Source organism: Onychomys torridus, chromosome 11, assembly GCF_903995425.1.
Source record: "Onychomys torridus chromosome 11, mOncTor1.1, whole genome shotgun sequence".
Classification (NCBI taxonomy): Eukaryota; Metazoa; Chordata; class Mammalia; order Rodentia; family Cricetidae; genus Onychomys; species Onychomys torridus.
Window position 1 is genome coordinate 76,249,410 of NC_050453.1, and position 18,060 is coordinate 76,267,469.

Here is an 18,060-nt window from a genome sequence, read left to right on the forward strand (position 1 = left end):
GTGTAGCCCATTTCCCTCAAATAATAGCTTCCATTTTTCTCCCCACTATAAATACAGTGAAAACTCTTACCATCCCCATTTGTTGTAAAATTCAAATATTCAGTCTTTGGATTCTGTTTTCTCTCACATTCTCCTGCCTTTGCATCAGCAAACCTCACTGATTTCTCCCAGGCACAGATACACTTAGAATCTCCTTTGTTTCTGTTGTCCCAATTCTTTACAAAATTACCCCCTCCTTTGTTCTCATTCCTTCCAATTTCTCTGTAATTCATTCTAGACTGAGCAGTTTATGGATTTTGGAAATGTCCTATCTGTCAGACTTAATTCCCTTGGGAGTTTGAATGAGACAGTTTTGTGTGCGTCCAGCTGGCCTCAAGGTCACTATGTAGCCAAAGATGACCCTGGACCTTTGGTCCTATTGCCTTCACTTCCCAAGGAATATTGCAATTATAGGTGTACAATTATGCATTGTTTGTTTGGGGCTGAGGATCAAACCCAGGATGTTTGTACATACTATGAAGTTATTTACCAACTGAACTACATCTGCAGCCCATTAAATCACCTTCAGTTTTTATTGATAAGTCTATGTCCACCAGATGACTCATAAACACAAGGGTAAATGAACACTATATAGAGACAAATCTACTCCAGCAGAATGTACATCTGCTCTTTCTAACAGAGCTATTGTGTAATTAACTGTCCTTTAGAAGAAGGAAGTGTAGGCAAGCTAAGACACAAATACTGGTGCTGTGAGTGGACACTGAGAAAGAATCAACAAGACTATAGGTTTCCTGGGAGATGCTGAAGTCAGAATGGTTTAAGATCCTTTTTACCAAATCAGTGAGGTTGCTCATGTGCACTTTTGTGCCTGTTGTGCAGTTTGGTATGAGTCAGGTAAGCATGAAAGAACCCAAGACACTACTTTGAGCTACACTGAAATCAATAAACCTGGAAAGTAGGAGTTTTTTTTGTTTTCCATGGGTCATGTTGGCTAGGAGTTAATGATCTAAGAAATCAGAGTGGGCACTCAGGGATTAATTACTTGACTCCTCATTAACCCAAGAACAACACAGCAAGACATATTTATGTTCCACACAAAATGATACAAAATTCTTTCTTTATTAAATATACAATATTTACAGGTAAGTCATTCTTCTGTACACCAAAAAGCATAGAAAACGAAGAATTCTAAGGCTAACTTTAACTTTCTCCATACAGTGTATTAAGACATGTTACATGGTATACAAAACAGACGTGGGATGAGGCAACATCACATGGAACTGGGGATTCTGACACAGGAACAAAAACTATAATAACCAAAGAAACAAGGAGTCTCCAGCTAATCTCCGAGGATATGGTCTGCTTTGCCTCTGTTGTGCTTTTATCAAAGAAAGCCTGTACATATCATTCATATATGTATATAAGAATGATATATATATGTATATATATAATTTATACTTTGTTAATTATTTGCTAAAGGCAATCTCCCTGACCTCTCATTTTTCCAAAGAAAATTCCAGAAAGGCTCTAATTTCTAGGTTGAAATGGACATGGTATTTCTTTGTCTTAGGGATTTAGGAATCCCATGAACCAAATGTGAATTGTGGCCTGTTTTATAGGATGTAATTAGAATGCATCAAGTATCTTCATTTGCCTATGTTTTATCTTCCTGCCATAGGCTAGCTATCTGTGGGAAGTGTCTAAGACAACATAGGCTATTGGGAAGCCTGTCTATTAACAAGGTAAGGAGAAAATTATTGACATTGATTCTCACCAAATATGAATTCCTTCTCATAATATAACTACACTATTTTAAGCAAGGTGTGGTTACTTACTTTTTTTTTTTTTTGCAAGAGTATTTAAGGCAGGACAAGGTCACACTGGTTGCTGCCGCCATTCAAAGAGAAGAGATTAAGCTACTTTGTATACCTCCTTTGGGATATGGCTGACTACAATGTGAAAGTGTACCTAGTCAGTGGTCCATTCATTTTATCCTGTAAGGTTGTAATGAAATGGCTCCATCTGGGGGAAGAGCATTCAAGGTCTTCAGGGTGACAGAGGCCTGTTCTGCACACCCATTGCCTTTTTCATGTGCTCTGAGATTTCCTGCCAGGATCTGAAGCATGGCATAGTCTAATGCTCATGAAAATATGACCAGGCTTTAATCACTGGCACACATCACCTTTTTCATAACTTCGGACTAGCCTCCTCATTTTAACCTGCTATTTGATGCAAGCTGTACTTCTGTGCTGAGTGGAAGTAAGGGAAGAGTATTCTCAGAGTGTTGGGTGGTGGCTTTCTGAAGTACATACACACTGTAGGTGATAGGAAGCATCCTGCCTTTCTATCATTATGGCATGCCAATGGATGGCATGACCAAGGGAGGGAAAAGAAAGACCACTAGGCTGAGTCCAATATTTTAGGACTTCTATCCATAGCATATCAAAATAAGGGCAATGGACCTGAAGATCCTGTCCATAGTTTATTTTACTTTAAACTGTCATCTGGGTGCTCACCCTGAGCAGATAAAATCACTGTGGTGATAATTCTAAAGCATCCTTGGACTATATTAGTGAAACATAAAACTTGAAAATCACAGGGGTAGGGTGAAAATGCCATGTAAAGATGAGTAACACATTTCTCATGCAGGGCCTATAACATTGCCTCTTCCCTAAGGTGTAAGACAAATTCATGAAACAGACTCCTGAGTTAGGAGCCAGGAAAGTGGGGAGAGGAACCATCCTTATTTCATGGTGAAAGCTCTGGCCCCTTTAACCTCCAGCAGCCATTGCTTGCTCCATGAATACCCTCTCCCTCCTTGACAAACTCCCAACAAATCTGTTTTAATACAAAAGCCCACTATTACCCAAGCTGCTTGTGTCCACTTCATCACTTTGTAGACAATAAACTTTACAAACGACAGAGGGCTAGCTTACAAAGTACACTGTTTCACTACTACATGTGTTTCTCACTCTCCCCCGGAGTACCTCAGTGCAAAATAAGAGGGTTGAATTACTCAAAAATAGCAACACAGTAATTAGAACCTTGTATGAGTCATTTAAAGAATTTCTAAAACAAAGTTATCATACTTTCTCTTCCTACAAAGTAGGTATGCATATAGTTTCCTGTATAATGTTTGAGGAACAGCCCTATTCATTTTTACTTGTGTGTGTGTGTGTATGTGTGTGTGTGTGTGTGTGTGTGTGTGTGTGTGTGTGTGTGTGTTGTATCTTCTCCCCTTTTAGGTTCATCAGCTATTTAGAATTTGTGAACACAGAGCTGAGAAAGAACAACAACTAACATTTTCAAAATCAATGACTTGAGGAAGACTGGGTGAGACCAGAAGAGAGGTGAAGAAAGCCCCTCAAACTGGTAAAGAAGTGATTCAGATACATTGTGAATCTTTTAAAGAAAACATTTCCAATCTGCATGAGAGATATGACACAGCATTCAGGCATCCTTCAAGAACTCATGCATGTTTGAGTTTTCCCATACCATCCTTCCATTAACCTCCTTTGCCACTTACAGGGACAACATGGCTTCTTTGTTTGTTTAGTTGAAACGTGGCCTGTGGGTCAGTGGAGGACAAAGCAAACCAAACAATAGCTTCAGGAAGTAATGAGTGGCAGAGTTATAGAGGTGCCTCAAGAGCCTTTTGCCAGACTGCTGTTGCAGTGAGGTTGATGGATTGTAGCTCTAGGGAATTCAAAAGAAGTGAAGCAATTGGTAGACAAACAAACCAAGCATGAGTTCCCCAGGCTTGGTGCCCAAATCCATGGATACCATGGGGATGTTATGAATATAACTTCTTAATGTGAGTCTTCTAATTGAAGTGATATTGTGTGGAGAGAAAGCATGCATGGTCTTCAGGGTTGGAAACATTCATGTAGAACACAGAAGTTTGACCTCATTTAGATGGACACCACATCAATTAATTATTAACTCAATAGATAATTTCTAGTCCCCAGAGATTTACTTAAATATAGTCAAATGTTTCTTTAGGGCAGAATGGGGAGTGTTAAAAATGGCAGAATACCAACCAGCTTAAGGGAGACGTAAAAGAGCCATGGCCATAAGTGAATATCCACCAAAAAAGTGAAATCAGAGGAGGGTGAAATTAGAGACTGCTCTTTTCTCTCCAGTCTTTACACAGGTCTGCCATACAAAGAGGGCACACATGTGGAAAGCCTTAACTGGAACTGATATGAGATCATAGAGAACTTAGCGCCTCTTCCAATATACCTGACATAGGCAGGATAGTGGTCTACACTTTGGCATAATTAGGTGGTTCTCTGTGAGTTTACAATAGAGAGTCTCAGACCTGTCAGGGCTACCAAGTAAACCCTCTTTAAAGAAAGTGTATCAGATACAGGGACCTTTGTTCTTTCTCTGTCCAAAGAGTCCATTGACCACCCTCTACAGAAATATGTCTGCATGACCTTTGGGGAAGACAAACAAAGCAATTGTTTCTGTTAGAATTAATAAATGAGGCACAAAATTATAAAAATTGCCCCAAAATGCATTGACTTTCAGAACCCTCTGGAAAGTCATTTGTAAATTATCTGTGCCTAGTTCTTGCTCTCTGCTCCCTTGTGCTGTGTGCACACTTTTGTTGCTGTAAGATTGCACTTTAAGTGCACAAGGACAGTAAATATTTGTGTATCTAACAGAATACTCGGGAGTCAGATGTTTCACATATGTCATATGACTGAATACGGGAAAGAGAACTGCATACTCATTTAGCTGTGGTACTACTTCTTCTATGACATATTAGTCAGGATTCTGACAAAAGTTGAGAATTGAGATAGTGCCACTTCTGATTTCTAAAGAGAATAAAGTTGTAAAGTATCAGCTCCAGAGTTTTTCAGATGAATTTGAGTTAATCTATTTATGAAATAGACATCCAGAAAAATGATAAACATCTGTTTTCCTGGCCTACTTCTTGAAGAAACCACAGCAGTCTACCCTATGCATGGACCGAATATCACAGCTGTTGCTAAAAATCTTTTAGGGTAAGCAAACATACAGTTGCTTGCATCAATAGATTAGTTCAGTGGAATAATATCAGTGAAACAGCAACTTAGGATGAGATATTAAACAGGCATTTTTTTTGTCTTACTGTAAAGGGCTCATATTCCCCAAATTCTTTTTGTAAACAGAAGGCATCAATGACTGAGTATTACATAATTATATACTAGGAGGCATCACGAAACCTGTATCCCATTGAGGGAAGTGACAGCTAAAGGAAGATTTGAACACTCTCCCCTTTGTTTGGGGTTGTAATCGTTTGAAGGTGGAAAAGACAACTGAATAACTGCATAAACCAAACAAATATTGCCACCAACTCTGAAACATACTCCTCCTTCTAGCTGTGATGTGTATTCAGCACAGTAGAATACAGAGTGCTAGATGTTTTCACCTGGTGTGTGTTGTGGGTTATGAAGAAATTCTGATTTTGCCCTGAGACTACTTATGATAATACACCATCTCGGCATGCATCCGCCATTTGGTCTACATGCCCAGTGTCCTGGTATGCATGGCCTGCACATCCAGGGATGAAGCCAGTAAAATGTGTGCTATGCAGAGGCCAGAGACTAGCATCACACATTTCCCTATATGATTATCTCTAAGTACATATTGTGAATGAGGAAACCATACATACTGATGTATCTTGTACTTACATGTTTATCCAGTCATATCATGCCAGAAAAATATGGTGCTTGCTTCTGAGGATTCTAGTTAGAAAATGTTCCAGCATGGTTACTCTCCATTACCTATTGTTTCATAGAGATGCTTAGGGCTAAATTTCAGCACAACATTCATTTCTGGAAGCAGGGAAATATGCAGCCAAGCAAACAGGTGATTTATACAACCTTTTATAGAGCCAGAAAATTCAAAAGTAGAAATTGGAGAACAGGGAATGAAGGGAATAGGGAAATAGACTTTCAGTATCTCTCATTTTATTAGATGATTATTTGTCATATTAAAGATAGAAAAATTAAAAAGAACATCTTTGTTAGAATTGCTTTAAAATAAATTCACTAGCAAAAGGATAGCAATATCCTAAAAGAGGAAAAGGGTGTGTAAGAATTCATAGAAAATTTTAAGGAAAGAACTTGTATTTAGGACAATATCTCAGAGTGGACTGTGATGCCTCACCTAATCCTTACCTCTGTAGTTCTGCAAGGGAAGTAAAGGTACAGATGGGAACCTGGATGAAGCTAATGAGGGCTTCACTGTGAACCTCTTGTCCAGGGAAGTGCTGAACAATCAGAGGTAGGACAGTTTCTAAGATGGATGACCTACTGGTTGTCAGGTCTGCCCTCCAAAGAGAACCGACAAGAATCTTGCTTCTAGCATTCCCTAAGTCCTAAAGTGTTTGGGTGGTCATTTTTCCCTTGTCTTTATTCCAAGGTGATCCAAGAGCAGAGTTAAAAAATGATCAGGATTACCTACCATGGACAAATTCGAGATGCCTGTTTGAAATAACTATATGCTTTTCTACCAAAAGAACGCCAAGCCAGATGCATTACTACCTTATTTGGGCAAGGAAAGTGAGCGCACAGGCACCTTTGTATACACAGGTGTAGACTCAGAAATGTGATGTGATTCACAAACTAAGGGCTTCCCTCAAATCCCCTGAGCTAAGGTGGCCACGCTGCCACACACAATAGCCAGGCTCTTGCCTCTTGGAAAAGAGCTCAGTTGTCAGTGAACTAATAACATGTGTTCTAGAATGTGAATCTTGCTTCCCTGCACATTCTGTCTTTACTGGATCTTTCTGGAGTGGATGGCTGGGGATAAATCAGCTGGATATTTCTCATTTTTTCTTGCAGCTCTTTTCCTTACGTTTTTCTTTTCTTTTCTTTTCAGTTCTCCTCCAAGATGAGCTAAGAGGGCCAAACATTTTTCATGGAACTAATTTAGACGTTTATTTGAATTCTGTTTGTGCTGCCACAATACAGACACATGTATATCTTTTCCTCAATATAACAATCTGAGGAATAACCTAGCTAACATGTTGTAGTATAGTGGAGAAGGCAGTTGTAAAGTTCTGGGAGCAGCTACTTCCTCAAAGCTTTTTTGAAGACTCCTGGTTTCAGGGTACTGAATCCATGCCTCAAAACAGAACAGCAAGAGAGACACAAAGTAACTGCTCACTCTTCCATATATAACTCAGTAAATGCTCAGTTATGCCATATTGGAAAGTACTGAAACTCTATAGAAAGGGTGATGCATGGAGTAGGGGGATACTTATGGTGTCAACATTAAACTAACACAGATGTCTCCGGTTGCTTGTAAAATGCTACCAAAACAAGCAGGCCAGAAGGGTCTCCCTCTGCTCTGGGTCCCCCAGTTGGGTGCTCTTATAATCTAGACTCTCTAAATACAGTCTCTTTGTTTTTATGGGTGTTATGAAGGGCTCCCACATCAGACAGATGTATAGTCTCTCTCCCTGAAGTGCCAAGTTTTCCTGTGCCCACATGGAGTCAGAGTCTTCCAGATATTTAAGTCCTAACTGGAGAAGGCTACAGGCAGGACACATGACTGTGACCTTGCCAGGGGTCTCACACTCACTGAGCTCATTGGTCTTTAATTGGTGTCTTAGGAAAAATGTCCTGGCTACTTTACAAATACCTGCTTCAGCCACAAAAAAAAAAAGAAAAGAAGCAAAATAAAAAATTAATAATAAATGTCTCTAAGACTGGTTAGATGATGTCTGCTTTAGAAGAATTTCTTTGTATCATAACATCTCCCAACCTCCCTACCCTATCACAAGGGACCTAAAAAGAACAAACATTGCTTTCTCTGGGTGGATTTACTTCATTCCCTCCTGCTCTATTGGACTCCCTAATAGACTCTTTGCTTAAAGGATGACCTGACACTGTCTGCCTCTGTCACACACACACACACACACACACACACACACACACACACACACACCTACCACTTTTCTCCTCTCAGGCTACAGTACCTACCAATATGGTATGGGGCAGCATGTTGGAGACAATTGTTAAAGCCAATGCCACAGAGCTCAACTCTAAAGGGAGCTGGCAAGAGCAAGTGCCTGAGAAACTGCGGAGTGAAGTTTAAAAACTCAACCTCAAACACCGAGTATATATGTGTACACAGGTGTTCTTCCTTGTTTACAAGAGTGAACTCTGTGTCTCCAGTGCTCACTTTCACAATGATGCATATATCAGTGGACCACAGTAGCTATTGCTCCCTGATCTCCTGAGCTGGGTGAAGAGGATCAATGCTCTTGGTGGATGCAGGAGTGTTCCAGAAAATTAATGGTGAAAGAGAGAACGAGAATACCTAAATTAAAAGACAGGAAAGAGAAGAGAAAATAAGGGGGGGAACCCACAAAAAAGAGGACCAGGTGACCCTGTGGCGTCTCAGATGAAGTATTCCCGTTTGCACTCGCTGGCTGTGTTTTGCAAGTCAATGTCATTTCTAAAGGAACTGTCCAAGTTCTCTGGGTATTCCTTCTCCTTCATCTGATTGGTGCGGTGTGACTGCTTATGCTGATAGAGGAAGCGGGTCATGATGCCGACGACACAAAAGGTGACAAATGTCACCACTGCTATGACACCTGTAGGGAAAAGAGGGGACAGAGATGAAAGCTGTCACTGAGAAAATTCAGTCTAGACAAGCACATACTTTGGAGGAAAAAACAACAAAGCAAACACACAAACACAGATCTACTCTGTATGCAGAAATAAAGGCCTGCTGAGAAGCCCTTGACCTGCAGTTTCAACAAAACCTCCTGCAAGCAGAGTAATGAGGGAGAAAGGCTTTTTCTCTAGAAAGTCATGATGGTGACCTAAGAATAAACATGGAGTTAGAACCACAAAGGGTCTGTGTGGTTTCTGAGTTGTTTGCGTTCATTGCTAGGGATCAAATCCAGACTTCCGAGATTTAAAATACACGAAGCCTTGCCAGGAATCCCCTGATCTAAATGCCACCACCCCCACCCCTCTGTGTGTGTGTGTGTGTGTGTGTGTGTGTGTGTGTGTGTATGGGAATGTGTGTGTATGTGTGTGTGTCTGTTTGTGTGTGTGAGTGTGTGTGTGTCTGTGTGTGTGTGTGTGTGTGTATGTGGGGATGTGTGAGTGTGAGTGTTTGGAGGTGTTTGGCTGCCATAGCACTTGCATAGATGTCAAAGAACAACTTAGGAGTCGTCTGTTCTTGCCTTCACTTGTTTTGATGCAAGATTTCTCTTGTGTTCTCTGCCATTTCTCCATTCTGGGATATAGTGTGAGACCTTATTTCAAAATAAATTAAAAAAAAAAAATCAAGCCACTAAGCAACAAACAGTATTCACACAAAATTAATAATTAATAGTGATAAAACACTTAAGTTTTGGTCACTAAAAATAATTTTGTTTATGATAAACTTTACATATTTGCATATTTCATATTTTCTAAGTTGTTGGTTATTGTTAATTACTATTTATGTGAATAGATGTCAGAAAGTTAGATATATAGACCTATCTTCCACCAAATGTTTAAAATTTTTGACCATAACTAAGACCACTTACATTTGTCATCTATTCTGAGATCATTGAGTAACATGTTTCCCAACTATTTTAGAACAAGGCAAAATAAAATACCAAAGTAGATTGTCTAGTCTGGGTGGCAATGAATGAATCTGAAGCATGAACTAGAGCCTTACAATTTGGCAGAGGTTGCCTGTTTTCTTTTTTTTTTAAAAAAATGACTTTTTTTCTCTTTTTTATTTGTGTTTTAATTTTACACATCAGCCATGGGTTCCCCTGTCCTCCCTCCTCCCACCCCTGCCCCAACATTCTCCCCAGACCCTCCCCTCCATTCCCATATACTCCAGGGCCAAGACTCCCCTGGGGACTCATTTAAACCTGGTGGATTCAGTACAGGCAGGTCCTGTCACCTCCTTCCAGGCTGAGCAAAGTGTCCCTGTGAAAGCCCAAGGTTCCAAACAGCCAGCTCATGCACTAAGGATAGGTCCTGGTCCCACTGCCTGGGTGCCTCCCAAACAGTTCAAGCTATTCAATGGTCTCACATATCCAGAGGGCCTGATCCAGCTGGGGGCTCCACAGCCTTTGGTTCATAGTTCATGTGTTTCCATTAGTTTGGCTATTTGCCCCTGTGCTTTTTCAATTTTGGTCTCAACAATTCACACTCTTACAGGTTGCCTGTTTTCTACTGCTGGGTTGAAGGAAATATTGCAGGCTGGAAGCTGGGCAAGCTTCCCAGGATGTCCTGTGGGGCTGTGATAACCTTCCCATTCTTAGAAAGACTCAGTGGAGCTTGCCAATGAGTGGGGAAGGCAGAACCTACAGTCTTTCCTCATCAAATGAAAACTTACCGGAAGAGGGAGAGTTTTAAAATTCTCTGTGACATGTACTGACTTCAAAGAAAAATCAGGTTCAGTTCTCTTCCCTGGAGAAGGCATTCAGCTCACAAGGATGTTTTGAGTATTTCCCTAAGGAAAGGTCATGGTTTTCCTGCTCTGGGATGCTGCTGTGGTAGCGTCCTTCTGTTCCCATTTTTCTTTGGAACCAGCTTCTGTGCTGTCCCTGCTGCCTGCTTGCCTATCTCATTCTTAGCCATTCTGCTCATTCTAGGAAGGCAGTAACTATATCTCTCATCCTGTATCTCTGTGTTTAGTACAGGTCTGACCCAGAACTGGAGCTAATTAAATAGAAGTGAAATGATGACTCTTGCCGACTTTTAAAGAACTCCATCTGGTGTGAATTCATTCATCCCAGCTGCCAGAAGGCAGAGATGAGGCACCTGCTATGGTTATAAGTCACCAATGGAAATGGAGTTCCATATCCCAAGCATCTTACATTAAACAAAACTTGGGAGTCATTCCATGTTGCAAGACCCAGATGGGAACATCAAATTCCTGCAGGCATTAGACAAGAGTGAAGCAGGGTGAGTCCAACACATAGCTCAAGAACTGTAAAGCAAGGGAAGGTGGTGGGAGATGAGTTATAAGCAGAGCAGGCGAACTCTACATCCATAACCAGACAGGCTGCTGGATTTGGAACTTCAGTCATGTGGCTTCACCCTGCTCATTAGATCTAACCCAAATCACTCCATAAGGGAACACTGAAAACGGCTGCAGCTCCATCCAGCTTTTTGCCCCATTGTGACTTCTTTCCACATGCGGTTTTATCAGTCTGTTTTATTTGTGCTTTAGAAGTGACAGCTGGATGCAATGAACAAGGTGCAGGTTGCCTGTCTGTGAGTAAATGCTCCAGCTGTTGACTCAGATTCAGCTGCGTGCTGAATTTGAGGCAGAATTAAGCCACAGAGCTGCTGGCACTGGAGGAGAGCCTGCTATTAATCTTTCATCATGCATAAAGAGGCTAAGAGCTTAACAGACAATGCCTGGTTATGGGTGCTAGATGATCATGGGTAACGAAGGCTTCAGGTACTTTTCTGCAGAGCACAGGATCATAGATATCTTTCTTGCTTTCAGTAATGAAGACAGGTTACCTCCAATGACTGCAGAGTCACTCTGGACTGCATTTGTAAGTGGTTCACGTTCATCTGTCTTTCCAAAGGGATCTAGATAGAAGAAAAGACCAAAATGTAACTTTTGCTCCTCATTCAACCACAGGGAGAGCATACTCAGTGTACAACTGTGCAGTGTAACAAGATTCCTACAGTGAGATATGAACTGGCATTTTGAAAGAAACCTAAATAAATGGCATTTAAAATGATGAGCTGACTTCAACTCCAGAGCCCACATTAAAAGCTGAAATTTGGGGCTCCAATCTGTAATCCCAGTGAGGGAGCAGCTAGTCACATATGCAGATCAGGTGCAAGGGAGCCTGTGCCTCTGAAACACAGTGAAGAAGAGATCAGACACTCAAAGCTGTGTCCTCTCAACTCTACACACTTCATGACATGTGCATACACGCACTTCATAAATATTTAAAAATGAATAAAATGTCCTGCTTACAACCCATAATTCATGTCCTCATTAGTTTCTAAGGAAGGTGCGAGAAGCCTTGAGCTGGTGAGGCTGGTGCCTGGCCCATGTACCTTCAGTCACCCCTCATCCTTCTCTGCTTTGATGGAGAGTTCCTAGGAATGACAGCTGCCTTTTACTTGAAGCACACTTTCCCCTGTGCCTCAGTGTCCTCTTCAGCTGTATGAGGACCCGAGTCTACTGACAAGGACGGCCAAAAGAACTGGAAGAATTATCACCTCAGAGCATCCCTCACTAGAAGAGCAGCTGTCCAGGGTCTACTCTTAACCTCTGAGCCATTGCTGTAGCCCAATTTATTTTTCTTTTGAGACAGGGTCTCATACATCCCAGGCTGGGCTTTTACTTGCTGTGTAGTGGAAGGTGACCGTGAACTTGCCATGTAATAGAGGATGGGAGGCAGGGGGAAGAAGACATTGAGAGCAACAGAGAGATAGGAAGCCGTGAAGTGAGGGAGACAGGGAGGGAGGAAGGAAGGGGTGGGTGGAGGAAAAGGGCAGAGAAAGATATAGCGAGGGACAGAAGAAAAGAATGAAGAAGAGGATAGGTGACGTGCCCTCATAGGCCTGGGCCTGGTAAAGTGGCTCTGCCAGGCTTTGCCCTTCCCCCTCTACTCTCCCTTGTAAACCGTAGGTTACATCCCAAAAGCTAGCCACCAAGCCCTATTGCCTTATTTGGACATTTTCCTATGCCAGACTCATTCCTGAGGATGACTATCGAATCCAGGAATCAAAAGCCCCCTTCAGTTCACTTCCTTAACATGGTCAATCAAAATATGCAGTCACATGCTAGCCCGTTCTAACACAGACCTCCCCCTTTTCTCTTCTTAAAAATCACTCCTGCAAGGTCATTGATGCTGTTTTGCTGCCCGAGTCAGAAAGCAGCCGCTTTTTTCTTCACTGTTGGAACCCGTTTAGGTTTCCTAGTAGCTTTACCCAGCAAGTCCACATAGAGAGGATGATTGGTCCACAGGCCTGAATGCAGGTGTCTGAGATGGTCTGCACTTGGCTGTGCTGGGGGGGAGGTCTTTTGATCCACCCCTTGCCATTCCTTTAAATCCCCTTGGGCAGAGACAGTCAAAGCCCAATGGGTTAGGATTCAGGCCCTCTGGAGGCTATCCAGTGTTTTCTTCTATCTTTTTCTTTCCCCTCTATCCTTCTAACTAATATTTTCTGCTGCTTCTACTCAAGAGTACTCTGGGTAAATGTGGGGGTAGGGGATGGCCCACAACACTTTACCATTTAACAAAGGATTATTCATTGAAGATAGGTGTCCAGATGTCTTTTGTGCCTAATCCAGGGTCTGGGAGAGAGGAGAGAGCCCCCAGCCTTGCAAGCCTCACTTCACTAGGGAAGGAGAAAGAGGGAGCTAAAGAGAAGGCAGTGGCAGGAAAACTTAAGAGGGGACTCTGGGCCACAGGGATGCAGAATGAGACAGAGGGCAAATGGGAGGGAAGAGCTTGGAAGAGAGAAAGAGAGGGGGCTGGGGAGACTGACAGGAAGGCAGGGAGGGAGGAAGGAGTCAGGAAGGGAGAGCAGTAAGGGAGGAATGACAAGCCTTTAGGTATTCTACTTCCTGTGTCCTTAAACCCTCCTTACTCTGGCATACTTCTATGCCAAGCTTCTGTCCTGGAATTCCTCCTGCTTCTCCATGAATACTCAAATCTTAACTGTCTACAGTTAACACCATTCCATTTTCTCCACAGATCATACTGGTTCCAACTTTATTTAGACCATGCTCTACTTTTAACATTGTAAATAACATGTTTTGATGTTGATAGGTTAATACATATTAATTTACTTACTTAATTTTAATTCCCTAGTGTTTACTAATGCTACAGAGAAAACATTATAGATCTGCTAAGGTAACATTCTCAATAGTATGGTTGGTGATCAGGTTCTGCAAAGTAACTATTATCACAGTGATGAGATATTTCAAGAGTGTCTCCTTTTTAGAACTGATCAACATTGAATATTAAATTTTAAAATCAATCTTAGCTTTAATTCTCCCTCCTTCAAAACTAAATGCCATAGCCTAGATGTATAAACACATCCAAGTATGTAGATCCATCCTCCACCTGCCATCCATCTACAGACCATTTATCAGTCTCTCTACTTATCTAGTACCATATCTTTGTCAATAATTTAATACTATATGTGTATATATACATTTGATATTTACATCATATAAGGACTCCCATTTTTAAATATAATACTAGACATTTCTTGATGACTAAGCAAAGGTAATTTTTTACCCAGTAATAAATATGCTAGATCTCACCAAAAATATGTAACAATACTTACACATTTCCTTTGAGAAAGGCCTTCTGCCAACTGAGAGTGTCAAAGAACAATTTGAATCAAGACTCTGTTGTTCCTTTTTCTATATATGATACCAGTCTGTAGCTTAATACTGATGCATCAGAGTTAATGTTGTAAACTAATAATTTAAAACCCTTTTCCTGAATTTTATGACTCATTTGAAGACCTTGCTGGCCAGGGTATAGACATCTTTCCCAGATGTGAAACAACTTTCTTGGAGGTGGCACCATCTACCTGCAGGGGAGTTAAGACTGGGGGTTTCCAAAAGAAGGTTCCTTAAGACTCAGCAAGTAAACAACCCAGAAACTCCCATAATTCCCTGAAGCTGACTAGAAGTGGTAGTCAAGCTTATATAGGTAGTAAGGACAGATTAGAGACACTCTCATATTGGGCAAGCTGCCTGGAAGGTTCTCAGACCATCAGAGCTGCCTAAAAGAACAGAAATTAAGGCTTCCTGCAAGAGGTACTCTCTGTCCTATTGAGCTGCCTACAAGTTTTGCAGTGTGCTCCAGAGTTTCAGCCTATATGAGCTATCATCCATGCTGGGATAGGCTTTGGAGATGAAGCTGTCTTTGAGTCATTTCTATTCCTGTGTGTGACCCATCACCCATAGTCATATAAATGGCCCCAACAATGCTCACTCATTCATCACATTGGAATTTGGGGGTCTCCTAGTTTTGATCTGTCACTAGTTCTCTGTCTGAAGTTAAAGATATTTTTTCACATCTCCTCCGGAATAGTGTTGCACAGTGCTAAGCTAATTAATTCCAGGGAGAGTGAGTGCTTTTCACATAAGTATGCTTTTCACACACACAAACCAATCAGTTCACAGCCTTCATCCCCAACCACCCTGCTATTTGACTCACACTCCCCAACTCAATGTGCCTCTTCATTAAACCCCAGAGACCATTCTGGGACAGCTAGAAGTAACCTCCATAGCACAGATTTGTTCAAAATTACTCAACAGATACAGCTCTAAAGAGCTCCACCTTGTCTGTCTTCCATCACTTCCTTCTAAGAGAGGACACAGTCAAGTCCTCAAGCCCTATTTCCCCCAATTCCATTTATTGCACTGGCTAACCCCTATGTTTCTTTATGTAGATCAGATAAATAGATAGATAGATAGATGATAGATAGATAGATAGATAGATAGATAGATAGATAGACAGACATATAGATAGATAGAGAGATAGAGAGATAGATAGAGAGATAGATAGATAGTAAATGCACATACACATACACAGATATTTCCCTTTTTCTGAGAACAATCAGTAATGAATCTTCTTTCTAACTTCCACACCTTGCCTTTTGATAACAGATACCCTGGGAGTGATAAGGAAGCATTTCATCGCCACAGACTTTGCCATCCCTAATGATTGATGGTGTTGGCACTTTTCATATGGCCACTTTTCATGTGACACCTTTATATTGGCCATTTTGATATCACTTTGGAAAAAAATGTATATTTGGATGCTTTGTCTAATTTTAATTATGTTATTTGTTTTGTGGCTGCTGAGTTAAATCAATTAGTATGTCTTGAAAATTGACTATGAAGAGATAGAGTCCACAAATCTTTCCTCACATCCCACAGATACTTTATTCATTTTGCTGATCATCATTTGCTGTGCAGAGCCAATTCTAAACTTCATTTTATTCACTCACTTACTTTTGCTTTCACTGTATGTATTTAGTCATATCAATACATAGCATTTTCAAGACCAATATCAAGGGTACTTTTTCTGTAGTTATTTTTCTGCAAATTTTAATTTCAAGACTTACAAACCAATGTCAAGTATTTTTATAGAATGAGACAATTTCAATTGCATGATTTTCTTGTAGCTAGCCAACCACAAGTCTCTTATAAAGAGACTGTCCTTTCCTCAATGCTTGACAAACATGAACTGATCACACATGCCTGTGTTTATTTCTGCTCTCTAATCCATTGCCTTTGTCTTTATATCTGTTTCTATAACATTATTATATAATTTTGATTATTATGCTTTTCCAATATAATGTGAAGTCAGCGACATTGATTCCTACAACTGTCTATAATCCATGTTCATTTTAGTATTATTCACAATAACCAAGATGTGGAAGCAACTTAAGTATCGATGGAGGAGTGTGAAAAGAAATTGCATTTCTATTTACATTGACTACACTCATACAAACACACATATACATACATACACATACTTACACAAACACACCAGAATATTACTCAATCACAAAAAGTTGGTCTCTTCATTTAAAAAGAATGTGAATGAAAACATCCCATCAAGTGGAATAAGTCAGCCATAATAAAGAAAAGAAATGTATGTTTTTACTAATATTCAGGATCTAAAAAATAAATACAGCAAGAAAACTGATAGCAGAACATAATGATAATTCACAGTAGCTTGGGCTTTGCTGGTTAAAGAATACAAATTTTGTCATGAATAAAGAAAATCATAAAATGAACAAATATGTTTTTATGGTCAAATGTCCTCATCAAACATATAAGCACATACAGTATAACTGTATGATTATGTGTAGAATATGTGCTTATGTAATTATGTATGTATGTATTTATTTATTTATGTGAATGATGCATGTGTATAGGATGGCATGTTATTTCATGAGGGCCAGTGTGGAGGTAAGAGATTTTTTCCTGATATGTTTTCAATCATTTCTATTGGCAATTTTTGAGGTTGTATCTTTGACTAAATCTGGAGGTTGCTAATTCAGAGAGGTTGTCTGTTTGGGAAGCCCCAGATATCTTGTCTTTGCCCATGCACTGTGTTACAAGAACTCACTGCCATAACCAGCTTTTTATCTGGTTGCTGGGGATTGAAATTGGGTCCTCATAATTTGTATAGCAAGCATTTTAGCCATTGAGCCTTCTTTCTAACCCCTTCCTACTAATTTAATAAAAACAATCATCGTATAATACATATAAATTATCACATTTTATACTTTATATGTCTATAATTTTGTTCCTTCTTCCTCCAAAATGCTAGAGACTAATACTGAATTTAATATTATCTAAGTCTGCATTCTGATGTTTTCATGCCCCCTAAATAATTTAATCCTCATATCAGCTTCTACTTAAATAATAGTGATGCACTAATCCATATTATGTATATGTGCATTCTATGTACTACATGGAACTACACATTAATTAAAACTTCTCATCACCTGAAACTAGAATTACATTAAATATGTCAGTTAATTTCAATTGTTAAATTTTTAATTATTACTTTTCAATCAGCTAAATGCACAGGATCTATATTGTTAAATTTCATATTTAAAATGTATTATTAATTAAAGCAATTAGTGTTCTAGTGTTCATACCCTTCTTTTGTTTATTTTGATTTACCACTGTTTGTGTGGTGGTTAGTGTTAATAGTCAATTTTTTTTTTTCATAATCTGGAATCACCTGAGATACAGGCTCCTGGGTATGCTTGCTGGATTATCTTGATTTCTTAACTGAGGTGAGAAGACCTAACCGCTGTGGTTAGGATGGGATCCTGGACTGTATAAATGGTTAATGATCTGAATACTGGTATGTGTACAGCATGCTCTGATTCGTGATCATGTGTGTGATATGACCAGCTGCTTCAAGCTCCTGTTATCTTGCTTCCCTGTTATGATGAACTGGATTCTTGTACTGTGAAGCAGAATAAACTTTTTCCTTAATTTGCTTCTGTCAGAGTGTATTGTGAACGAAGATATGACCCATGAGAAACCAACTACAGTTTGTAACCACCTATGCAA

General features: G+C 40.1%; 1 protein-coding gene across 1 annotated transcript in view; it reads right to left on the reverse strand.

The window, feature by feature from the left end:
- Nucleotides 1–1,100: 1,100 nt before the first annotated feature.
- Cntnap5 (contactin associated protein family member 5) overlaps nt 1,101–18,060 on the reverse strand; it is a 902,127-nt gene continuing 885,167 nt past the window's right edge. Inside the window, exons 23-24 of the mRNA XM_036201821.1 lie at nt 11,490–11,561; nt 1,101–8,596 (exon numbers count right to left, since the gene is read on the reverse strand). Coding sequence (XP_036057714.1) covers nt 8,400–8,596; nt 11,490–11,561 — 269 coding nt within the window. The 3' untranslated portion in view covers nt 1,101–8,399. The remainder of the gene's footprint in view (nt 8,597–11,489; nt 11,562–18,060) is intronic.